Source organism: Alosa sapidissima, chromosome 10 (genome assembly GCF_018492685.1).
Source record: "Alosa sapidissima isolate fAloSap1 chromosome 10, fAloSap1.pri, whole genome shotgun sequence".
In the NCBI taxonomy this organism is placed as follows: domain Eukaryota; kingdom Metazoa; phylum Chordata; class Actinopteri; order Clupeiformes; family Clupeidae; genus Alosa; species Alosa sapidissima.
This window is the reverse complement of record NC_055966.1, coordinates 15,968,963-15,994,879: the sequence shown is the minus strand read 5'-3', so window position 1 is coordinate 15,994,879 and position 25,917 is coordinate 15,968,963. Positions and strand designations below refer to the sequence as shown.

Below are 25,917 nucleotides of genomic sequence, written 5' to 3'. Positions count from 1 at the left end.
AGACACACTTTCGTCATCATGTTCTGCAGAAAGTACTGATTCGTTGCAAAAGTTTCAAGCAAACTTGGACAAAGCATACCTGAATATCCAAAGTGGAAATTCATACATAACCAACCACCCTGCCAAACCCTTGTCCCATACCATCCTGGACCCATACAGTCATATATATACTGCTACCACTGCAAAGCCAACTCAGAAATCAACTGGCAAACACTAATATTTACTGATATGTATTTAGATGCTTATTTAGAGTGTGTGAACATATCTACAGCGTCTATATTTACTGACTGCTAGATATGTATGATGTTATCAGTATTTGTTTGCTATATCATGAATTCCAATGAGCTTCACCACCACTGCAACCACTAAACCCAACAAAGACAGATTCTGTGTAAATTCTGTGTATAAGGGATGCTCATTCTAAGCTCTTTGTCTCCCCCTGCAGGAGAGACCTGGAACCCCACGCGATGGGCTGACCATCCCCGAGGCTTCTCTGTTCCCTCCTGCTCTCCGCCTCCCCTCCGGCTCCACTTTCGGGTCCGGGTTCGGCTCTGTGTTCGGGTCCGAGCCCGTGCCCGCTGGCGCCCCCAGGATGGTGAACCACATGTTCAGCCACCTCCCGCTCCACTCGCAGGACCAGGCACGCATGCCCTACCACATGATCCCCATCGGGGGCATCCAGATGGTGCAGGCGCGGCCTCGAGCCAAACTGGAGAGGAATCCGTCGTCCACCGTCTCCTCGCCCACGTCTCCTAAAGAGGACATCGCGTTGTTCTACGTCACGTCGCCGGGGACCAGCGACGCCCGGACTCCAAAAGACTACAAATCCCACACCTCGCACGAGGGCAGCCGCCAGCCGGGGCCAGGCTTTCCAGGTGTCAGCTCCACACTCCCAACCGTGGCCAGTTTACAGCCTGGCAAGCAGAAGCCGGACACGACGGAACGCAAACAGCATGGCAGCTTACACACACACACGTCCCCTACAGGCACACACTCGTTAGTTACTGAGCGAACGGACGCCCCGGAGCAGATCACCCACAGACTCTCTGACCTGAGGGTGTCCTCTTTCTCCTCCAATCAGAGGACTAGACAGCTGCCTGATAGGGAGGAGCCTCCGTCAAGGCGAGGCTCCTCATTGGCTGAGAGAGAGGAAGAGGGAGGGGACTTCACCAGTGCAAGCAGAAGGAGGGGCTGCAGCCAGGCAGACACTTAGCCTGCGTTTCATATCTCTGCTTGCTCTTTCACGCTCTATCTGGCTTACCTTACTGCTCTTCTCTCTCTTTTTTGTAATGGTTTTGTTTTTTTTATAAACAATTTCAGTACTATTGTTAACTTAAATGTTTGTTCTTGCAATATTCAGGATTGTAATAAAATGCACTTTCTTTTCTTTGAGATGATAATACTTATGTAAACCTATCCAATCTCTCCCTCCTGTATCTTTGTTGACATTGCAATCTTAATATATATTTGAATATGTACATGTAAAATGATGACAAATAAATTTGTAAATGAGATAAGTACTTTAATCACCAATAATTCCAATTTGTCCAGTGTCCAGTATTACTCTATATATAGTTATTTGTGCCTTTCTGTCTGGGTCTTTTTGCTTGAAGTGTAGATAAGGAATAAAAGGCTGTGAATTTTACACATATAAATATGGTATAATCTTGTGTTTCATTGGAGTTGATGTCGGGGAAGGGGTAGTTTTATGATTTGTAATTTTTGTTTTTGTTTTTTTTATTTTTTTTATTTTTGAAGTCAGGGTCAGCAAAAAACGTTACCCAGATGGTGCAGAAAGAGTGGGATGTAAAAGAAAGCTTTGCCAAGCAAATGCACTGAAGTCATATTTTTAATAGAAAAACAGATGATTAGATCATATGTGTGTACAGATAGGAAGTATATGGTCCATATTTATTGTAATTTTAAAATATGAAATGTTATTTTGTTACATTTTGTTTCAAACCATTTTTGTTATTTTTCCAAAGGTTTTGTATTGGTCTTATATTTGCTTTTTTGACTTTGTTGTTTTATGACTTGAAACTGAATTATGAAGACAGAGGATACGAGAGGGACTTATTGGTAGCATCAGGTCGGATGGTTAAAATTCCCTGCAGGTTTGACACGAGTAACTTTCTACTTTCTTGAACCAATAAACATGCACCAGACTTTGCTGAATCTCCAAGGCTGCCTTTATTACTCTTTGATCGCCCATTACAGTACACCATGTGTTTTGACAATTGTTTCTTTTCATAACTTAACACCTCTCCTTTATCTTGTACTATGCTTAGCTCTGTCTGTTTCTTGCCCACTAGAGGGTGCTAGAACCTGATCTGTATCACTGAGTTTTTGCTGACAGCTGAATGCTGTTTCTGTGGCTATAGTCCTCCTGAAATTTGGCAGTACATACATGACACATTATTGTAAAACTTACAATAAAACAAGTTTTTATTGTACAATTTTACAATAAAAACTTACAAACTCATAACTCAAAAACCGTCCATAAATGTAGATAGTAAATATTATCTGATGTTATTTATAGGAGCACAGGTTTACTTGATGCACCACACTGTAAGCTCAGTCAGCAATAACAAACATCTCCCCTTGGTACAGCTCTGCATAAACAATTATTCTGTGATACCACAGCTTTAGTTTTTGAATGGAGCTCACTCTGTGCACTCTCTGTGCACACTCTGTGCACTCTCTGTGCTCACTCTGTGCACTCTCTGTGCTCACTCTGACTGTGTGCCCTTACATGTGTATTCATTTGTGTACTTCTCCCGCTGTCTTTTCTGTGGTTCCCACATAGGGGCATGTGTCTCTCCTTTAACACATAGGGGCATGTGTCTCTCCTTCAACACATAGGGGCATGTGTCTCTCCTTCAACACATAGGGGCATGTGTCTTTCCTTCAGCACATTGGGGAATGTGTCTCTCTTTCAACACAGGGGAATGTGTCTCTCCTTCAGCACATAGGGGCATGTGTCTCTCCTTTAACACATAGGGGAATGTGTCTCTCCTTCAGCACATAGGGGAATGTGTCTCTCTCCTTCAGCACATAGGGGAATGTGTCTCTCCTTCAGCACATAGGGGAATGTGTCTCTCCTTCAGCACATAGGGGAATGTGTCTCTCCTTCAACACATAGGGGCATGTCTCTCCTTCAACACATAGGGGCATGTGTCTCTCCTTCAGCACATTGGGGAATGTGTCTCTCTTTCAACACAGGGGAATGTGTCTCTCCTTCAGCACATAGGGGAATGTGTCTCTCTCCTTCAGCACATAGGGGAATGTGTCTCTCCTTCAGCACATAGGGGAATGTGTCTCTCTCCTTCAGCACATAGGGGAATGTGTCTCTCCTTCAGCACATAGGGGAATGTGTCTCTCTCCTTCAACACATAGGGGCATGTGTCTCTCCTTCAACACATAGGGGCATGTGTCTCTCTCCTTCAGCACATAGGGGAATGTGTCTCTGTCCATCAGCACATAGGGGAATGTGTCTCTCCTTCAGCACCGTCTCTGACAGGCTGCTGTGTGTCTCACTCCAGCTATCAGCATGCTTAAGCTTTGCTCAGAACTAGCTTGTTGGGAGATAAACTTGTCTCGGCTGGGGCAATTGCCTGTCTGTTGCATCGACGCTGATTTATTGCAATGTGTGGGGTGTTATCAGCAAGGCTTTGGACAGCCAGATGACACTGGAGTGACCACAGTCAGGTCCACTTGTGGTCTGAGCTGAGTTGGCTTAACCCATTTAAGCCCAAATCTTTCCCAGACATGCAAATATGCAGATCATGTGTTATTAGCAACCCTTTGAAGTAATCAATAATTTTTTTTTTTTTTAAATGTAGAAAAGTAGATGAAAAGGTGAGTTTTATTACCGGTCACAATTCTGATGGGTGGGATAATATGCGTATACTCAATTAAAGGTTGCTCAAATTGCTTTGTTGTTAAAATAAAGGTATTCTGACAGGACTTTTCAAACTGATATGAACACTGACACCAATGGCAATAATAAAAATGAAAAATATGTAAACATTGTTTATTTACCAGGAGCTTCGGCTCGTTAAAATATAACCCTGAATGTGTATGTCTGTGCGTGCGTGTGTGTGTGCGTATATACGTGCACATACACAGACATACACACTCACACACACACACATATATATATATATATATATATATATATATATATATGTGTGTGTGTGTGTGTGTGTATCTGCAGGTGGGTGTGTGAGAGCAGCAGGCAAAGTGCATGTCGTGTGCAATGTGAAGTCCCCTTGAGTGTTTGTGTCTGTGTGTGTGTGAGTGTGTATGTCTGTGTGTGTGTCTGTGTGTATATCTGTGTGTGAGTGTATATCTGTGTGTGTGTGTGTGTGAGTGTGTATCTGTGTGTGTGAGTGTGTATGTCTGTGTGTGTGTCTGAGTGTGTATATCTGTGTGTGAGTGTATATCTGTGTGTGTGTGTGTATTTGTGCGTGTGTGTGAGTGTGTATCTGTGTGTGTGAGTGTGTATATCTGTGTGTGTGTGTGTGTGTATGTGTGTATTTGTGTTTGTGTGTGTGTGTGTGTGTGTGTGAATGTGTGAGTGTGTATGTCTGTGTGTATGTGTGTGTGTGTATCTGTGTGTGTGAGTGTGTATATTTGTGTGTGTGTGTGAGTGTGTATGTGAGTGTGTGTGTATGTCTGTGTGTGTGAATATGTGTACTGTATGTGTGTGTGTGTGTGTGTGTGTGTGTGTGTGTGTGTGTGTGTGTGTGTGTGTGTGTGCGAGAATATGTGTGTGTGTGTGTGTGTGTGTGTGTGTGTGTGTGTGTGTGTGTGTGTGTGTGAATATGTGTGTGTGTGTGTGTATGTCTGTGAGTGTGTGTGTCTGTGTGTGTGAATGTGTATTTGTGTGAGTGTATGTCTCTGTGTATGTGAGTGTGTATATCTGTGTGTATATGTGTGTGAGTATGTATGTGTGTGTGTATCTGTGTGTGAGTGTGTGTATGTGTGTGTGTATGTCTCTGTATGTGCGTATGTATGAGTATGTGTATGTGTGTGTGTTTGTAGGTGTAGAAGTATGTGTGTGTGTTTGTAGATGTAGAAGTATGTGTGCATCTAGATACAACATTCTATCCCACCGGTCACTATTGTGACCGTTAACATGTTTACTCATTCTGCAAACACACCAAAGCCATTTGAATAATTATAAATGTATATATCATAACTAGACACCTTAAAGACCATGTGTACAAAAAATATTTGTCCTATGTTTATTTTAACATACTTTAAAAACATTTTATTTGGGAGCTGTGAGGCCGTCATCCTCTTCTCAAGGTGCAACCAGGAAGTAAACAGCTCTGGTCATGTGACAATTTACTCAAAACATTTGACACTGCACACATTTCATTGAAACACTCTATTGTTTCAATATTTACTGAAAGAGTTTTGGGATATTCCCCAGTTACAGTTTTCGAGGCTTATAAATACATAAATGAAATGGGTTAAGTCAAAGTCAATAGATTAAAGCTGACGAAATCTGGGGCGTAGTTTTGAGCGATGTTACTGGGAAGTGTTTGTCATTATTGTGGTTCTGGCACAACAATATTGATATTGGGCAACAGTTTCTTTTCTGGAGAACTTTAATCACCATTAGGCATATCGTCATGATTATCTAATCAGAATAAATGGAACTGGTTATGTGGTTGCCCAGCAACATTGATCAACATTGTTCTGCTAAGGTGTGAATATACTGGTCATGGGATTGCTAATGATGTAGAAGTATGCTTTCTAGTTTTAGTGATGCCATACAGAACTACCGTATATAAGCTCACATTTGTGTTTCCTTCATAGGGTTTTAAATTGCGATCTAAGATGATCCACTGTTCAGAATCATTTAATCTTGTTCCCTTTATCCCTTATCTTGAGGCCAGTCCTCCTCCACTCTCGGCCCCCCTCTCCGCCCCCTGACTGGTCAGCCTCTGCTTGTGTGGGAGGAATGGAGAGCTTGCTCGGGACAAGTTTTATAGTTTCCGCGTGTTCCAGGAGAAAACTTATCAAGACCGCCGTTCTCGCTATCAGAACTTCCGGACGTCTGCTCCACAGAGAGCGTCAAATCTGAAACCAGCTGAGGAACTTAAACATGGTAATATAATAGCACTCTGTTATATAACATTTGTGTACACATATTCAAATTATTACAAAATCCAGGTGTAGGTGTCAGACGACCAAGACCAAGTCAGACGTGTTGTTGCTCCAAGATTTTTCTTTCCTTTAAATAAAAAAACATGCAGGTGTTTTTGTTGTAGATCCATGTTTTTATTAAGAAAAATAACTTATTTGCATCAACACAATCAACATTAACATTCTCTTTAAGTTCCCTTCACCAGTTTATGACCTAAACTCAGGACAAAACTCAGCTTTTCTTTAAACATTAACTGGCCCTTGCTGTCACAGAGGGTAATAGAAATGTTATATTCTTAGTTATATATAACACACACAAGACAATAATCATATTCTTTTTAATGGTCTCTTTTACAAGAGACATTACACAATCAAAACAACCCATTAAAGATAAGTAAAGTTAAATGTATTTCTTCACTAAGCTGTTCTTCACAGAAAATTCATTTACATAGTCTTTTCATGTTACCTACTACGTATTATCTTAGCATGAATATCTTATTTCTCTCTCCCCCCCTCTCTCTCTCTTTCCCATTCTCTCTGAGAGATAAAAAATGCAGACATAGGTGTGAAGAGAAGGCCTCCTACTCTGGCACAGAGCCGTATGTCCTGACTCATTGGGGTGCAGTCTATTTTTAAAAGCTCGTCTCTCTGTGACTGCGAGGGAGGACAGAAAATAATTAGCCTTCGGACGGCTGAAGGGAAAGCTTGCAGTAGCACCGAAACTGCAGAGGCAAGCAGGGAGGCAGCAGAGTGGCTGATTAAAGATGAAGAAAGTGTTTGTAAAAGAGAGATTGACCACCACTCCATACAGCACAGGGAGGAGAGGAGGGGCTGATTAAAGATGAAGAAAGTGTAATAGAGAGATTGACCACTCCATACAGCACAGGGAGGAGAGGAGGGAGCGCTTAACAGGGCTTACTGTGGGCCTCCCTTTTCCACATCCCAGACACTATAAAGTACACAGTCTTTATGTGGTGTGTGTGTGTGTGTGTGTGTGTGTGTGTGTGTGTGTGTGTGTGTGTGTGTGTGTGTGTGTGTGTGTGTGTGTGCATGAGTGACTGGGGGAAATGAGTTGATAGTTGACAGGATTTTTTGTGCAAAATCATGCCAATACCTCTTTTTCATGCTCTATAACAGTTCATATTTATGATTAGTGCATAAATTACTACTCATAAGAATGCCACCTCTCCCAGCCATCAGTATTCATTGACTGTTCAACAGACAACTCCAGACTATTATTCAATTTTCTGGGAAAGACATAGAAAGCAAGCCTAAACTCTCTCTCTCTCTCTCTCTCTCTCTCTCTCTCTCTCTCTCTCTCTCTCTCTCTCTCTCTCTTTCTCTCTTTCTCTCTCTCTCTCTCTCTTTCTCTCTCTCTCTCTTTCTCTCTCTCTCTCTCCTCTTTCTCTCTCTCTCTCTCTCTCTCTCTCTCTCTCTCTCTTCTCTCTCTCTCTCTCTCTCTCTCTCTCTCTCTCCTCTCTCTCTTTCTCTCTCTCCTTCTCTCTCTCTCTCTCTCTCTCTCTCTCTCTCTCTTTCTCCATTGTTCCAGCTTCCTTTGCCTTGTCACACATTCCTTTGCCAATTTAAAAGACACTGGGGGGTGCTGCTCAGAGTGAATAATCTTCCGCATACTCCAGTAGAAGTTCAGCCCAATATCTGATTCCCTAAATAATGCATATGATCTCATGTGATTGCTATGAGACCTTGCATAAGACTTTAGGAGAGCCTTAATGTTCAATGATACGTGTCTGCATGCAGATTTTTTATGGTATGCTGGCTACAATTATGACTCCTTTGGGAGAGCATCTGAAAGTTCTAAACATGTGGTTGCTTTGATACTCATCAATGATTGTCTATTCTTACAAATCTAACTGTAACCTGCAAGTCATGATTAGTTTGTGATTCCATTCATCATCCATATCGCTTCATTGTATGAAACTATTGCTTAAACAATTATAAACCGAAGAATTAGATGAATAATAGACCATTAACTACAAATCTGTGGTTACATTTGGTCTGTCTGTGTGAACAAATGTATCTGCCCAATACCCCCAATACTTTCTAAACTCCATTACATGCTCGTACACTTCATGCAGCATTTAAATTCTGTTTCTTGAGGGACGCTTGCTGAGAAGATGTTTTGCATGGTTCTCTCAAAAATGAATGTCTTTCTGTGGCTTTTTTTTTAGAGCATGTCTTGGTAAAGAGGATAAAGACATGCTAAAACGAAAGCCTGAAGCTATTGAATTTGCAAAACAATCCTAATAAGAACAAGCAGAGGCAACACTCAATAGCTGAAAAAACCCTGCTTACTTCAAGACACGCTCCTTCAAGTTGATGCCTTGCCACGTGCCATGACACCAAATTGCATGCGCACTCACACGCATAACTATATAATAGCTTCAATCTGTGTTCATTACTTATGGTAGCTTTTAGCCAACAATGGTATTTGCATGGGCTTTCCATGTTATTAATTTGTCACTTTTCCCTATCGGCTATATTTCCTTCCACTGGTGTACTTCGGCTCGAAGGCTCTACCAAAGCTCCGACTGGTTTATGACACCAGCGATAGCATCGGGCTAATCTGTGTGTGCGGTCAGATTAGCGTGCTGCAGCATTTGCATGAGTGCGGGGATGGGGATTTGTCTATCTGCCTGGACACAGCGCTGCAGGTCCACACGGCCACTGGAAAGTCCTCTCCGTGGTGAGAGGCACAGAGGATGTTGAGCAGAGCATCCCACGCCAAGGAGCACTGTGCTCCAAACTGCACGCAGACTTACAGCCCTGTGCTGCACACACACACACACACACACACACACACACTGCACACACATACAGTACACACATACACACATGAGCAAACACGCACACACACGCGCACAGACACACACACACATACACATGCACACGCATGCACACACACACACATGCACGCACACACGCAGGCACACACACGCACACACACACACACGCATGCACACATGCGCGCACACGCGCACTAATGCACCTACACACACACACACACACACACACATACACACACACACACACACACACACACACACACACACACACACACACACACACACACACATGCACACACACATACACACAAACACACACATGCACAAATGCGCAAACACAGTCAAACACACACACACAAACACAAGCACATGACAATTACTCACACACAGACTCACAGCTCTCACATGTACACTCAGACACATGCACCACTCTCACACTCTCTCTCTCACAGACACACACACACACACACACACACACACACACGCCATCCAGACCCTTAGGCATAGACAAGTCAGTTGCTTATCTGTCAGCGTGGGCAAGGAGACCAGCCATCAGGGAAACAGACAATCCCTCAGAGAATGGGACTCAGTTTCAGAGGGGACAGCACCAAGAACATCACACTGAGTCACTTCCGGAAACTTCTTTGACAGTGCCATGTTGAAATGTGCAAACAACTACAATGTACGAACAATTCTTGTAGTTCAAAGGCATGTGAGGGAATGATAGTGTGATTCTGAGGCATAATATATAATATATGCCTTTCTGCACTGCTGTTGCAGTAAATGGATTTTTTTTATATGGTTTCTTCCATGCTTACCCCCCATTCTCTCAGTCCCATTTCCCCATGGTTGGTTTGGTCTTGATCATTTAAAGCCTTGTAAATCAAAAATCAAAGAGCCACTTACAGTAATGTTGTTTTGCTAATTCTACCACAAACATTCACATGTCCCTCATTGTGATTTGTTGGGACTGGGATTTCTGCCAAACCCTTTAGCCGTAGGGTGTGTGTGGATGGGGGTGAGGAAGCTTCGCAGTGGTCACATCCTTCTTCCACACCCCCACCTCCTGGGCCGGAGAGAAGCAGGGAAGTTCTGCGCAGCGCTGGAGAGTCCCTCACTGCAGGTCACTCTTTCCATGGGCTCCCAATCCACTGTCCCTCCTATCAACAGGGCATGCAAAGCAGGAGACCCAGAACCTTCTATCACTTCTTTCCTAGTGGCCGTCCTCCTCTCTGAGATGGAGTATGTGTGTGTGTGTGTGTGTGTGTGTGTGTGTGTGACTGTATGTGTGCGTGTATATGTGTGGTTGTGTGTGTGTGTGTGTGTGTGTGTGTGTGTGTGTGATTGTGTATGTATGTGTGCGTGTACATGTGTGGTTGTGTGTGTGTGTGTGTGTGTGTGTGTATGTGTGTGTGGTAATGTGAAAGTGTGTGTTTGTATGTGTGTGTGTGTGTGTGTGTGTGTGTGTGTGTGTGTGTGTGTGTGTGTGTCTGAAAGTTTGTGTGTGTGTGTGTGTGTGTGTGTGTGTGTGTGTGTGTGAGTGAAAGTGTGTATTCTTAATCAGTGTCTGTGACTTGCTATTCATGTGGAGTGTGTGTACCTGTGTGTTTTTATGTGTGAGTGATGTAAGTGACGCCTCAGAGAGGGAGATACTGAATGAAGTAAAGAGTCTAAAAGCAGAACGTTATTTTTCTCTGCATGACCACACGTGCACCCTCACAACACAGTCCCATCATGCAACACTTCCCTCGCCCAGGTCTTCCACTCTCTCTGCCTGTCCACTCCACTCTCCGTACGCATGGCCCAGTGACCTGTGTGTGGGGGGTGGGGTGTGGGGGGGGGGGGGACGAATCGCAAAAGATTCCTGGAATGTGGTGGCCACAGTTGTATAACTCACAGCCACCCATAGCGTGCTGAGAGCAGGGAGGGGCGGGGCCTCCCTCTGTGACATCACCCCCCCAGCGGGGATATAAGCGTGTGTGTACAACACAGAGCAAAGCAGCACTGCACTAGACTCACTAGACACACACACACAAACACACCTGTGCAATCTTCACTCACCCCTGCACTCAGCCAGCGAGCGTAACGTTTACACTCAGCACCCACAGAGGATTTCTTCTTCTCCCTGAACTCTGAGCCCTCAGATAAGGACAATGGCATCCGTACACACCACCATCCTGATCCTCCTCTCCGTGTGGATGACTCTGCAGACAGGTGAGTCAGTTCTGCTCTGATGAGAGACGAGTGTTTTTAACATGTCTCTAAAGAGACTGAAAAAGGCTTTATTGCCTACATGTATTTTGCTTACTGAGTCGTTGTGTCATCATGTGTGTCTGTTTTCGAAATTATGATCATAAGATGCGGTAGCCTACTGTCAAAGGCTTAAGTAGTGATTTGATTTGTGAACTGCAAAAGGGAAAAAATGGAGTGCTTCAGATTGCATCCCATCATGAAGTCATGATGTGCTCATCATTTTGTTTGAAGATGATGAAACTTAATTAAAAATTAATTATGCTCAGAACTGTGACTCGAAAGCAATGCAGCCTTGGTTATTTTTCAAATTTTCCCACTTTATCCATGGTCTTCTGGACACGATGCCTTGTGATTTCACAATGCCAGTAAAACCAGTCTGCTAGCATTATGATGACATGATGTAATTGTTCCTCAATGCTAGTCATATGCCTGTTATAACTGTAATTGGTAGGCTTGTTTCACCAGAGCTTGTGAATAAATGTTGATGTTACTGGGCTACCTACCCAACCTTAGCCAGGCATTTAGGTTGAAATGATTCTGTGCCATCCATGTTATGTCCATATTGTCATATAATTAAATCTCCATGCCTCAGATCAGCGATGTGTTGCTACATGCTGTCTCATAAGTTTTATAGCATCTTGAGAGCAACCTTGAATTTCCCCTGGGGATCAATAAAGTATCTATCTATCTATCTCTACCTGTAATGAAATGTTTGTATCTCTGGAGGAATAATCTAATATTCTGGGCAGAAGTTTCTTTGACGTGTGCAATCCATCAATTCACAGATCACTGTTCACACGCAAAGTGTGTTTTACCAGCTTTAGTGTGTTTGTGGGAGGGGGGGGGGGGGGCACATGTCAAAGTTGACTAAGAAAAGATATGGAGTATTTGCCTTCTCCATCTGTCATGAGGGTGATATGCACAGTGACATGGCATATATGCTGCCCAGGTCACATTGAAATAGCATGAGTATGAAAAATGTGTGGCTGTCATTCTGAACAAAAGCATCAGAACACATTGCTTCACGAGCAACCTAGTCTCTCTTTTGCTCTCAGCATAAGTCAACACCAGGTACAAAACACCTGCACATTTAGATATGTGCCTCAGTATTCCTGTTGAAATGCTCCTCTGTGCTTGAACTGCGCTACTGTTCCGCAGTCAAATCATCAGTAATGGGAGCAGATAACCTCCCGGCTCAGAGGGGCTCAAATGGAATGGAACAGTAAATCGTGATACAAAAGCTGGAATGTCAACATGGCGACTACTTTAGAACTGAATTGTCCAAAGATGATTTGTACTGGAAAGTTCTGGAATGCAGTACCCTGGAAAGTGCATGAGAGTATTGTATGCGAGTGTGTATGTGTGTGTGTGAGTGTGAATATGAGTGTCTATGTGTAAGGCATAATTTATGATGGGGATAACTCAATCCTCAATGACTTAGCAAATAGCCAAAGAGGTATTATGTCAGAGAAACTCTTTCAGATCTTCGCACAACCCAAAACTTGATTAGCTACACCTACGCCACATACTTTGCAGACTACATTCCTTTCGCCACTTTGTGTCTCCAACTTACTCATGTTGATAGGTGCAATAAAGACCATGAGACACTCCGGTTAATCAGGTCATATTTGGTGTCCAACCAAACTGGTACATTAGATACAACAGGTATCATGATGTAAGCAGTAAGTTTACCCTTCATTGTATATAGTATCTGTTTAGCTATTAGCCATTCATACTGTATGACTCCTTGTGTGTCATGCGGACAATTATTCAAGGTAAGACTGTAAATCATGTAACAGGTTAATGAGGTCAGATTAAATATATTTTCTGTGACAGGCAGCAACAATAGCCCATGCTCCCTTAAGTAAGTAAACGAGTAAGTGAGTGAGTGAGTGAGTGAGGGAGAGAGGGAGTGAGTGAGTATTCCTGAGCATCTCTTCTCTCTCCTCCAGGTCTTGGGTTTCCGCTCTCAGGCGGGCCAGATGCCGGTGGAGCTGAGGGTGTCCCCCGGGTCCGCAACAAACGCTGCTCCTGCACCAACCAGCTGGACTCCGAGTGCCACTACTTCTGCCATCTGGACATCATCTGGGTGAACACGCCAAGGTGAGAAAACACACGCTCACAAACAACACACACACATCAGTTGTCCTACACGAACCAACCACGCACACACACACACACACACACAGAGAGAGAGAGAGAGAGAGAGAGAGAGAGAGAAGGAGACTCACAGAAAGTATTATGGACACTCATACACAGACAGAAAGAGCCCAGACGTGGACACATCCAGGCATGCACTCATCTACATCTACGCCTTCACATAGTTTCGGTTGGAGCCTTTTCAGACTGGTGAAAAACGACACCGTGTGATCAGAATATGTTCAAACCAAAAAATGTCAGTCCAATCACGTGACATCATTTATTCAGGTCACTGTTTTGAATTCTAGGGAAATAAATCAGGGTTATCCCTGGAAATTGCCTGGCACGGTTTAATCTTAATGGCACCCACTATCATGTAATTATGATTCACAGTGTGGTTGTTTCTTAATGATTTGGCAACGGCCCATATCTTCAGTCATATCAACACACAGTGTAAGGACAATGTCCAGGAGAGGAGCTCTTGTTCGTGTGTGCCTGGTTGTAGAGAGGGTCTGGAAACACTACCGCATACTGACTCTTTCTCTCTCTGTTTTTCTCTTTCAATTTCTCCCTCTCGGTGCATCTCTCTCTAATCTGCAGTAAAACTACAGTTTATGGGTTGGGCAGTGCTCTGAGTCGGCGGCGGCGGAGGTCTGTGGGACGCTGTTCTTGTGCCAACCCTGCCGATCACACTTGCAGCCGGTTCTGCTTTTACAGGTGAGTTTGTGTATGTTTGTGGGTGTGTATGTGTGGGTGTGTGTGCATGTGTGTTTATTTATGTATCGGCCACAAGGTCATTCAGCGGTCACCTCCGTCAGTTCTTCAGAAGTGTCATAAAACCTTACCACTTGCCGGTCTCTTTTTGCCGTTTTCGCCCTGACTTATGTGCGTGTGTTTGTGTGTGTGTCGAGGGTGTGTGTGTTCTCTCTCGTTATTATCCCATGGCCCGAGGCTAATGAGAAACGCTCGCCCAGACTCTGAGTCCTCCGCTGGCTGACATAGGCATTCCCCAAACACAGACAGCGAACACAAATGTTATGATTGGCCTATACTGACACTGGGCATAAAAGCCAGTGGGAGGTATTCAAGAACGAATCAGGGATTAATCATTCCCAGGAGTGACAGTTACAGATAATTAGCAATGACAAGAGGCCTATTATATCCATACATACTGAAAGGGCAATGGATTTACCATACCTTTGTTGCCCAACTGCAGTGCAGACATACAGTATAGTGTATCAAAGTGACATTCAAACATGTGCACACATGTGTTCAGCTCCAAAAGAGGACATGTTTAAAATGAAAAGTTTGATGTAGGGCAGCCGTGGCCCACTGGTTAGCACTCTGGACTTGTAACCGGAGGGTTGCCGGTTCGAGCCCCGACCAGTGGGCCGCGGCTGAAGTGCCCTTGAGCAAGGCACCTAACCCCTCACTGCTCCCCGAGCGCCGCTGTTGTAGCAGGCAGCTCACTGCGCCGGGATTAGTGTGTGCTTCTGTTCACTGTGTGCTGTGTGTAATTCACGGATTGGGTTAAATGCAGAGACCAAATTTCCCTCATGGGATCAAAAGAGTATATATACTTATACTTATGTTTACGAAAGTAAACATTATTTTGACTCTTTGTCTAATATTATGCTATGGTCTTTTTCCCTAGCTCAGAGAATCCTGCCATTGTATTGGTTAAACCATGGCAATCAGAACAGGAGGCCGAAACAAGTGTGCTGACTGTCCAGAGATCTCCTCAGGCTTCTGGGCCAGAGCAACTGGCCCCACAAGAGCCCTTGAATGGAGCGCGCTCAGAAGCGTTGACCCTTATCAGGTAAACATCTACAGTACTAGACACAATGAAGCTTGGAGCATTTAATGAACTTAACTGAACTTCACTTAAATGTAACATTAACTAAAGCACTTAATGTTACAAAATGATGGTTTTACATTCTTTTTGACCTGATATTAAATATTATTGTTTTTTTAGGGAGCTCATCCGTGACAGTAGCCTGGTGATGGAGGAGGCATCCCATCCCAGAAAGAGAGCCCCCTGGGCCCTAAAGCCTGCCTACACATAAACAGCAGCTGGAGGGACACAGAGAGATGAACGCGAGCTCAAGAACAAACAAAACAAAACACTCTCCGGTGGGCGCCACAACAGGGGCCGCTGAGCTGCAGAACAAAAGGAGGTGTCCCGAGACGGCCGTGGAGATGGTTTTGGAGTCACCACAGTACCGTGTGCTGTTCTAGCTCATGCAGACGAGATGGCAGCAGACGTAAGGATACGGGACACACCCAAGGACAGGCGCCGAGGCAGAAGTGCACTGCAGAGTACGCAAACACAGTGCACGACACGGCGTAGTCAGAAGTCTGTGGAAGAGACTTGCAGTTTAGGGAGCAGTAATGTGTGTGTGTATGTGTGTGTGTCTGTGTGTGCGTGTGTGTGTGTGTATGTGTGTGTGTATATGCACATTGCTTGATACTCTTATGATATAAAGCCAAATAGGGTTTTAAGTCAGCCCCACTAGAGCCATGGTGAACCATCTCAGTGATGCACTCTGGTTTAGAGAAAGTGGGATGGGACACTGGTATGTTGTCCAAAGGGAGTGTTTTTGTTGCACTCAATAACACTATCTCAATCGTTTTTACAGGCTCCTCTTCTCTGGAAGCTCTAGAAATGAGTGCAAAGGTTATGATATTATGACTTAATTGCTAGAGATAAATTTGCACTGGTGTAGGTTGTTTTTTTCTCCAAAATGCACTGAGGGCAGATGATGAAGGCAAACATTTGTGTGTGTGTGTGTGTGTGTGTGTGTGTGTGTGTGCATGGGTGGGTAGGTGGGAGTATGTGTGTGTGTATTTATGTGAGAATGTATGCTCAGGATTACATGTGTGCACGTGTGTTTGTGTGTTTGTGTGTTTGTGTGTGTGTGTGTGTGTGTGTGTGTGTGTGTTTTCTCTGTACAAACAACCTTCACACTCTCTGTCCAAACAACCTTCACCTGATCATACCTTTATCATACATCTGCATGGTGTGTTTTAGCTCCATGTTTAGCCTTAAAACTAAATGAAAACATGGCTCAAAGTGTGAACACCCACAGCTTGCCGCTTGCGTCATGTATTCCTCAGCTGCCATAGCTCTGATGTGTTTGTTATGGCAACACGTCACAAAGAAAAGGTACTTGCCAAAAACTGGTGGAATGCATCATGCGTTGGTTGAATAGAGATGGGAACTTGTTTATTGTTCCAGTTAGTCATGTCTAATGGTCCTTAGGTGAACTGGAGGAACAGGGAGGAGGCAGGATAGGGGTAGACCCTCTAGAGAGGTCATGTAGACTGTAGTATTTAATTAATTATCAATTATACCAGAACCTCCTCAAAATACTGTAGTTTGGTTTCTATTTAGGGGACCATAGTGGCACTTTGTATAATCCTAGTCTTCAGTAATAATCATTACTGCAGATATTATTTACATGTAGAATTTATTTATGTAGTAATAATACATTATTTATTTTGTTTATACTCATGTTATATCACTTTTTATTCAACATTATATTCCATCTTGTTTGAACGACACACTCATTAGATAAATCATTGTTTAACCAGAGTATGTTTCACAGTTACACAAATTATACGGATTTATTTAACATGGATGTAATGGATGTGTTCAATTAAAATAAAGCACATTAATCTAAACACTTATTTTTGACTTTTCTTAATTTGTTGTTCTGTTTATCTGATTTGTGGATCCTGCTGCCAAGAAAGTAACAACAATCTGAAACCTGGTTTGACAGACATACCAGAAAGAAATCTCAGGGGCAAGACCCATGCCAGAAACCATGTTTGTAATGAAAGTATTACACTACCAGCCTCTTCACAACCTTATCCTGTCATCAGTAACTCAAAGATTAATGATGGTTCTGGCCAATTACTCTTTTTTAATAAATAGAATGGATCACTGTCAAAACACAACGCCCTCATGAGACAGTCCCATCCAAGGGGATTGATTGGTAGAGAGATATCATGACAGCATTTATTTTGCATTGAGTGGTGAAGGGAAGCCACCAGCAATCACAAGATTATCCCTCACACAAATACACAGAGAAGCCAGCTGAACAGGAGCTAACATGCGTGAGGTGAATGTCAATGTTGACTAAGCAGAACGCATAAACACATCAGACAAGGATGAAACTCCTGATGCTTCCAATGTGGAGTGATTTCACAATAAAAAGCAATAAAATAAAAAAAAATGAATCAGTTCCAGCAAGCTCATAGTGACATCACATCACTGTTCCATATTATTTTCTGGACATAGAGATGTGTTAAAAAACAACACGAGTTGTGTTGTATTTCCACATATGAATGAGGCCTCAAACAGATCTGGAAATATTTTTCCTGTTTACACGTCCATATTGCACATCGGAATTGGGTCACATTTAACTGACGGTGTAAACATAGCCTGTGTCAAGTGTCATTAAGTGTCCTAAGATGTTTGTCCATATAAAGTGTAAGGCCTTTTATGCATGCATGGAATGGGTTTTTCCCCTAAGCTGGTTAGTTGTTGTTGGTGTAATTGGGCTCCCTTACCCAACCTTAGCCAGCTATTTACAATGAGATGATTCCAGCCATGTCATACTCTAAATGATCTTAATGTTCACACAGTCAGGTACAATGACTTTTAAATATTTGTGGATCTGGTTCTATGTCTTGTTGAGATACAATATCAGCTGTGCTTAGATACGAGGCAGCAATGAGTTTCATGAGGGTGTTGCACAAAAAGTCTTATGTGCTTCCGACGACGCATTTTTATCGCCTTTATATATGACTATTGTACAGCACACACCCATCTAGCGTGTGTACACCTTTGGTATAAACATTGCCCTTACAAAAGACCTACTGTATGTAACAGTGACTTGTGGCCTACAAGGGTTTATAGACTGCAGACCAACTGATACCCTGCCTCAGGTTTCATAGAGAGGTCACTGGACTCACTTCGGTTTCGCTAACTGACTCTTAAAAGCCAAGTGGCGTTAGGGCTGCCAAGTGGCCAAGCTCATGTACTGGGGGAAAAACAGGATGTCATTTAACATTCCGTCTGAAGTTCTCTCCACTGAATGCAAGCGAGTGGAGAATGAGCGGAAAAGTGTGTCAGAGGTTATGGAGAGTAAAAGATAGCAAGTAGACAAACATTGATAAGAAACTGATTAAATGATGTCTTGTTCCCTCTTTTCTCTCAATATTCAACCCTGTGATTGTACAGTATCCAGCAAGTGTGCTGTATGTGGCTGTTCAAAGTCATTCAACTCAATCATGGTAGGTACAATATGTTGGAATTTGGGCCCGTCCCAATACCTCCCCTTCCCCTAGATTTATGCCCTAACCCTCATTTTTGTGTGTGCATGTGTATGGGTAGGGTGTCCCATTACTTTAGGGAGCAAGGGGGAGTGCTATTTTCCCCTTAAAATCAACCCTCAAAATATTGCCAGGACCGATGCAGGCTTAAAACGAAGTGGGAGATAAAATTTCCCAGGATACCATGCAAACTCAGTGAGCCGGCCAAATTTTTCAACCAAGATGGCTGACAACGCTGGAAAGGAACAATTGCTTTGCTCTTATATTTTCGCAAATTAGCATATTGAAATTTCAAAATATGTTGGAATATGTTAGTTTGATGCACATCCAAAGGACTGTCGAGTTTTGAACACTAATGTTAAACTAATGAAAATATCTCACAAAGCTATCTGACGATGTTCATGATATCTGCCGAGTGCTTTGAGAGAGTCTGCCCATCAAATAACAATATATCTGATCTGGGTAGTTTCGTCAATATTTAGGATGTGTGTTCCGGCATTCACATGAACACGAATATCTCTGTTGATTAACCAGACGTAGATAAACTAACACAGCCCACACAACAGCCAACACGACCGCTGGAACCTGCATTTTCCTGAATGAAAATAGTAGTAGGCTACTACCGGTAGACACGTCGATGCTGCGCGTGACATAGGTGAGCATGGTCGCTACTCTAATTTGCATATAGTGGTGTCCCATTTCATAGGGAAAGATCTTCACCCCCACTTCCCTAGTCGAGGGGACTTTACTGTCAAGGGCATTCAAAACTAAGTGGAAGTTTTAAGGGGGGAGAAATGGGAGGGGCCCTTAGTTTGCTATCTCTTGGTTTGTTTTTATTTGAGAGGACTCATTTACATTACATTTGTGATGCGATGTAGGAAAATCCTTCACATGGTGCCCTCAAATATCCTTGAATTTTGCTCCGTTACAACCCACTCTGGTGAAATTTCACCAACTTAAGATTCTGATACCATCCTGGCAACATTCTCGACACTGTCCCCTAGTAAAATCCTGGATACCATCCTCCCAAAATCTTGGATGTTGCTAGGATGGTATCAGAATCATAAATTGGTAAAATTGCACCATGTGTGACTTACAAAAGCAGACAAATCAAGGTACAGTGTGTATAAGAGACAATAGTGCAACAATAAATACTACCTTGCATAAGAACAACTATAGGATGCCAGTTCAGAGTTGAGTTAAGCCAAGGATGTATACAAGAAGGATATAAAGGATATTAAGAGCAAAATCAAGTGTGTTAGGTTGTTAGTGATGTTATGAGAAGAGGTACTCTGGAAAGAGTTGGGTCTTCAAGAAGCTTCTGAAGATAAAGAGGGACAACCTTGTTCTGGCAGCGCGTTCCACTGTTTGGGAACTACGGATGAGAATAGTCTGGATTGACATGCGTTCATTGAAGGAGTGCAGTAGTTGGGTGGTAGCATATGCCTTTACAAGAACATTCAAGTAAGTGGGTGCAGAACTGGAAATCACTTTTGTAGGCAAGCATTATTTATCTGAATTTGATGCAGATGGCTATATGTAGCCTCAGATGGTAGCCTTGATGAGCAGTGGGGCAATGTGTGTGGTTGATTAAAGTCCACATGCGCCACTATGTCAGGAAGTATCGTGAGAAGTGAGAATGAGCCGAGAAACACAAAATGCTTTAGAGCAATTTGACATACACACGCCCCCCTCAAGCCATGCCGGCTAGCTATAAGAACAAGCAGCGATGGTTACATTTTCACATCATGGCAGAGCCAGTTGATGATGTAGGGGGAGTTTCGTAGAGAAACAAAAGTGAGAAATCGGCAAAGAAATGACTAGTTACAGAGCGGGCCTTTATATAGACGTTCAGCTGAAGGTGTTGTTCCTTCATCCATGAGGATGTGTCTGAGACACATTCCAAGATCTGTGCCGAGATCAAGGGGTCATCTGGAGGGAATGACAGATAGAGTTTTGTATCATCTGTGTAGCATTGATTATCAGAGTCAGCTATAGGACCTGGGCAGGTAGATCATTCCCCTGGAGAAAGTACATGTGAATTACAAGCCAAAAGAAACTGAGAGGATTTCTAAAGAGCCATGTCGACTGAAAATATTACATAATTTCATTCAAATAGATAGGCTACTGCACAATTGCTGTAAAGCAATTTGGGATTCTTTGGAGAGAGAAGTTCAACTCTTCGGGGGAGAGAGAAGTTGGAAAGAAGGCTGATTCTTCATAGATGGGTAGGAGACCGCTGCAGTGGGCACGCCATTCTCCCCATTTAAAGACCGTCAATGACTTTGAAGCTGTTATTAAGGTAAAAAACTTGCATAGGACACATTTAATGAAATGCCAGTTACAATCAACTCATAAATATGAAATTCATGGAGAAACTGCTTCATGCAAAGAGCTCAGAAGAGAAGTGAAAAAGGCAGAAGCTATGGAAAACTGGGGCGTAGATTAGAAATGATGTGGTATTGTGTCTTGGTACCTGCTATGTCCTCCTAGCCAGAATTCTCTTTGGCATGTTTTAAACGTGCATCATGGCCATATAACAAAATTTAGCTCTTAAGAAAAATGTGTTATAAAATGTGTTACATCCATGAGCCCACTACTCAGCATGCATCCATCCTAAAGCAACATTACATAATAAAGTAGACTATCAGCACAGTCGAGGAAAAGAGGAGTGAATTAGTAACGCAGACATCCCAAGTCTCCCGGAAGTTCCGGGAGTCTCCCGCATATTGATAACGGCTCCCTGATGCCGGCAAATTAGATAAAATCTCCCGGAATCTAGAGCGAGCGAGCAAGAGCGTGCACACGAGACCGAAACTTCAAATCGTGTGTGCATCTGAGTGTAGCGCGCACACGACGGGAATGGAGAGAGAGAGGTAGTGCGTGTGTCTGTTCTGTTTCAGTTCAGGGGGTTGTTTTTAGAAAGCATCGTTTGCTAACTTGCGTCGCAACCTTGGTAGTTCGCTCCATCGTTCTTAGATTTGTTGTTTCTAGAAAGGGTAGTTCGAACTCTCAATCGCAAACAAGGACGCAAAGTTTGGTCGTTTGAACTACTGCCCCTAGGCAGTCGCACTTGTGTCGTTCCTTGGTAGTTCCTGTTGGTGTCCGGAGCGCCTAACCAAAAATCACAACCGCCTAACCAAAATTTGCGAAGTGGATGTTTATCTCGTGACTCAATTATTGATCTATCCTGTAGCTTAATTTTGATTAAGACACTGCTCCCCTACTTGGCTCATTCTTGCTATTTATGTTAATTAAAGTAATTGCCTTGCTTTTAGTATTATAATCTTCACAGTCCCTAACAACAGCAGTGTTAAATGGTGTAGTGGCTAAAGCAGATGACTTATTATCTCAACGTTGTAGGTTCGATTTTCTTATGATGTGAGATTGTCCTCTTGCTTCTCGCTACCTGCAGGTGAACTAGTGTGACATGTAGATTTAATTGTTTTTGACTGATGTCTTGTACCTATGGTCTCTCAATGTAGAGTAACTATATACATAAATATGTATGGTCAAAACCTATTGTTGTGTCTTGTAGGCCTACTCTTACTCAGAGATGAAAAGAAGAGATAGGATGCGAACTCCGGCCGAGCTTGCAGTGCACCAACGCGCTGCCGTTAAGCCACGAGACAGTTGATAACCTACAGTATGGCCAGGCTATATTTTTATATATATATATATATGGCCAGGCTATATATTTTTAGGTTTAGGTTTTGGCTGATGGCAATGACAATGCCAGCATTAATCACTCGGTTTAGATTTGAAAAATGTCGACATATAGGCCGTGACAGAACATTTCTAGGGGGTGGGGTATTACACGTTTCCACTGTTTCCACCAATGATATGTATCGCTGCATCATCAACAACATTGTTGGAACTACGGTGTTCGAACGTCGGAGGTAGCGAATTGCGACACAGGTACGATGCTTTCTGGAAACAGGTGTACTGTAACAGTGTCGTTGTTTGGTCGCAAGTTGGGTCGTACCATGGTGGTTGAGCAACGTCGTTGCTAACTTTTCTAGAAACGACCCCCAGTTCAGTAGGAACAGGAGCGTCATGTAATGGCAGAGGCAGTGCCCCCCAAAAAGGAACATTTAAGACCCATTTCACATCAGACTACACGAAAGTTAAGACCCATTTCACATCAGACTACACAAAATATTAATTCGTTCCCACAAAATAGTAATTTGTGGGCAAAAAAAAAATGTTGTAGCCACAACTTATTATTTGCTATTTTGTGGCCACAACTTATTATTTTGTGGGAACGAATTGCTATTTCGTGGCCACAACTTATTATTTTTTTTCCCCATGACATATCCGGGGCTCCGTACTAAAGTAATTTAGTTATTTATTTATTTTTTTTATTTATTTTTTTTGGGGGGGGGGTACCTCCCTGAAATAGCTTTTTGCATGTTTGTGTACATCAGTGTAATGTAGACTGCCAGACACAGAGGAATGGAGTTAATGAGTATGTACTACTGAGGACACATTTTTCACCACAGCCCTGTCCACTCTCACCCTGCCATGTCAATTAAACAAGGGCTATTCTCCGCAGAGCAACTCAAAGTTAAAGGAGAATTCCGGTGTGATATTGACCTAAAGTGTGTTGAAACATGATACCGAGTGTGAACGTATGTCTCATAGCCCACCTCGGCTTGTCCCCTGCACTCCAAAATCTGGTGCTAGTTCACGAAGTTTAGCGTTTGCAGCCATCTTGAATTTAATCACGATAAGTCGAGCGACGAGTAAGAATGAACAGGTATGATAAGGGATCAGATTCCAAAAATAATTCCGTGGAAATGCATGGATTCCAGTTGCTGCTACTGGAAGAAACTAATGCTAAACTTCGTGAAGACACTGTCTGTATAAATCGTCTTGTAAGTAAACTACCAGTGCTTGAGACAGTGCCGAGGTGGGCTATGAGACATACGTTCACACTCGGTATCATGTGTCAACACACTTTAGGTCAATATCACACCGGAATTCTCCTTTAAGTGCCTTGCTCAAGGGTACAATGGTGGAAGATTCTCTTATGGCACTGCTGTGATGCTGCGATGCTATAGTGTATGCACTAGCATATGCATAAGAAATGGTGGTATCAATAAAGCAGAGATGACTTTCTTTTGTATTCGCCAGTGTTGTTTGTTTATCTGTTTACGTGTTTGTTTACTTTAGGTCGAGACAGAAAATAATCTGATTGTTTTAGTCAATCGTGACACCTGCTCAGAGGATTTGGAAGGGTGTGCTTTGCAGAATGAGGCTTTAAACACCGTTCCCAGAACAAGGTTCTACAAACTCAGTCAGATGACTCTTCCATCCAGTCTTGATCATGTATTTGTTAAACATGATATTTTATCCTATTCATCATATCCTGGTGCAGTATTTGAAGGATGAGAGAAAACAATATGTTTTAAAATATTTTTCATATGAATACCTTGTCAGAGTAACTGTACTGCCCACCTGACCTGGGGTCACAAAATCACTTGGTTCCCTGCTTCCTATTCTGTCTCCCTCCCCAGACAAAGGGCCTTGAGAGAATAAACATACTCTTGGAAACTAGACAGCAACAAAAGTTGGCCTAATTGGTCTTGCACATGTTCATAAGTTCAATACCAACTTCAGATCTGAATTGGCAGGGTCCAGTCCTAGACTCTCCCCCGGGAGACAACTTTCACTTGTTCGATTGTTTAGTGCGGTGGTCAAGTGCACATGCTCCCTCCCGGTCCTCAGAAAAGACATTAGTGCTGTGTGGTTGGCTGGCCCTCTGTAGTCCAGCTCCTTCACGTGTGACCATCCGTCGCCACAACAGGAAAGGGCTGTTTCCTCAAGCACCCAAACAAACAAACACCTTAGTCCCCTCATTTCCCTGTCCGATAACTCAGCGCCAACCCGTCATCTATCTAATTGCCTCCCTCGTGTTTCTCAGGCCTTGACTGTTTACCCAATGACCTGAACAAGGAGTGTGACATGGTTTCTGCCATAGAGTTGCATCTAATAAGTTTGTAACTTCATACATGCATATTACACAATGAAGGCAGTATTACTGGCACGCCATTTAGGGCCAGAGCCAGTAAGTGTGGTAACATGGTACGACTAATAACCATGAACATGTTATGACAGATGCTGTATCCTTTCACAAGTTGCTGTCATGACTGTGTGATTGTGAGAGTTCATTGAGTTTTATGACACTATCTGTCAACTATCAAAAGCCCGTTTTGTAAGTTTGAGTGCTTGTAAAATGCTATCATGACAATGCAAGATGTCATAAGACATGACATGACAGATGAACATGAAAGAACATGTTATTATCCACTGTTGTCAGTGTCAGTGGATACTGATTCCCATAATGTCTCATGACAATATATTTGTCATTACATTGATGACATGCTTGTGTCAGTCACTCAGATGCTTCATGAAGTCAGACAGAGGCTTTATGTAGTTATTTGCAATATCAATGCATTCAATGCTGTGTCCTACTGAATATTATCCCCCGGAGACAGGAAATATTTTTTTCTGATTGGCTGGTAGGGTGGCTATTAATTCTGTATATTGGGACACCTATAAAAGAAGATAAATAGTTAAATCACCATCAATGCTTATTTGAATGGTATAGTATAGTAAATGATGGTTGAACTAGGAAGCAGGCTTCGCAATGGAATCAACTGTAAACAAGCTAACCATCATTATAACTGTATAACTGTCAAAAACCATAGAAAGTAGTACAACAAACTGAACAACTTGGTTCCTTTTCAAACTGAACCACATGTTTCTTTTTGTGTGCTATAAATGCATGACTATTGCCTATACATGAGTGGCAACCGGAGGATATGCAGGATAACAGCCTTCGAGGTGTCCTTATATATGGAATTACCTTGATTTGTGAAAATCCGGGATATTCACTGCCGACCCTCCCCCCCCCAAAAAAGTTAAGATTTTGATTAATGTTAAATGCCTTTAATTATACTAGGCCTATTACCGGTTTTAAATAATAACTTAGTAACAAATGCTTCAAATGTTATAGGCCTACTGTTTAACTATAAATGGTGCATTCATTGTCACTTTAAGGTTGCTGAGTCTAAACGGTTCTTATAATCCCCTTTCACAGCTCTTTTAGGATATAAGGCTAATCCATAAAACATTAACAATACTATGCATAATATTAAGTTGTTAGCCTACCCACTCCGAAAAGTTACTCATTTTCACCCTGTCGGTGTTGTGAAGG

At 42.8% G+C, this 25,917-nt stretch overlaps 2 protein-coding genes across 4 annotated transcripts in view; both read left to right on the top strand.

Moving 5' to 3' along the window:
- The window catches only part of LOC121721536 (transcription factor HIVEP3), a 79,036-nt gene extending 76,866 nt beyond the window's left edge, over window positions 1-2,170 (top strand). For all 3 annotated transcript variants that reach the window (XM_042108557.1, XM_042108559.1, XM_042108560.1), the window contains one exon: window positions 446-2,170. In XM_042108557.1, coding sequence (XP_041964491.1) covers window positions 446-1,213 — 768 coding nt within the window. In that variant the 3' untranslated portion in view covers window positions 1,214-2,170. The remainder of the gene's footprint in view (window positions 1-445) is intronic.
- An 8,806-nt stretch (window positions 2,171-10,976) lies between these two features.
- LOC121720771 (endothelin-2) lies at window positions 10,977-17,023 on the top strand. Its single transcript, XM_042107181.1, has 5 exons — window positions 10,977-11,177; window positions 13,169-13,319; window positions 13,956-14,072; window positions 15,010-15,174; window positions 15,331-17,023. Exons 1-5 carry the CDS (start codon window positions 11,117-11,119, stop codon window positions 15,419-15,421), a joined length of 585 nt encoding a protein of 194 aa, XP_041963115.1. The 5' UTR covers window positions 10,977-11,116; the 3' UTR covers window positions 15,422-17,023.
- Window positions 17,024-25,917: the final 8,894 nt, after the last annotated feature.

What these genes read in the sequence shown, in the direction of transcription:
- LOC121720771 (XM_042107181.1), top strand. Translation starts at nt 11,117, where the DNA reads ATGGCATCCGTACACACCACCATCCTGATCCTCCTCTCCGTGTGGATG. An exon ending in AGCCGGTTCTGCTTTTACAG is followed by an intron (nt 14,073 to 15,009) that starts GTGAGTTTGTGT and finishes CTTTTTCCCTAG; the next exon opens with CTCAGAGAATCCTGCCATTG. An exon ending in GAAGCGTTGACCCTTATCAG is followed by an intron (nt 15,175 to 15,330) that starts GTAAACATCTAC and finishes TTGTTTTTTTAG; the next exon opens with GGAGCTCATCCGTGACAGTA.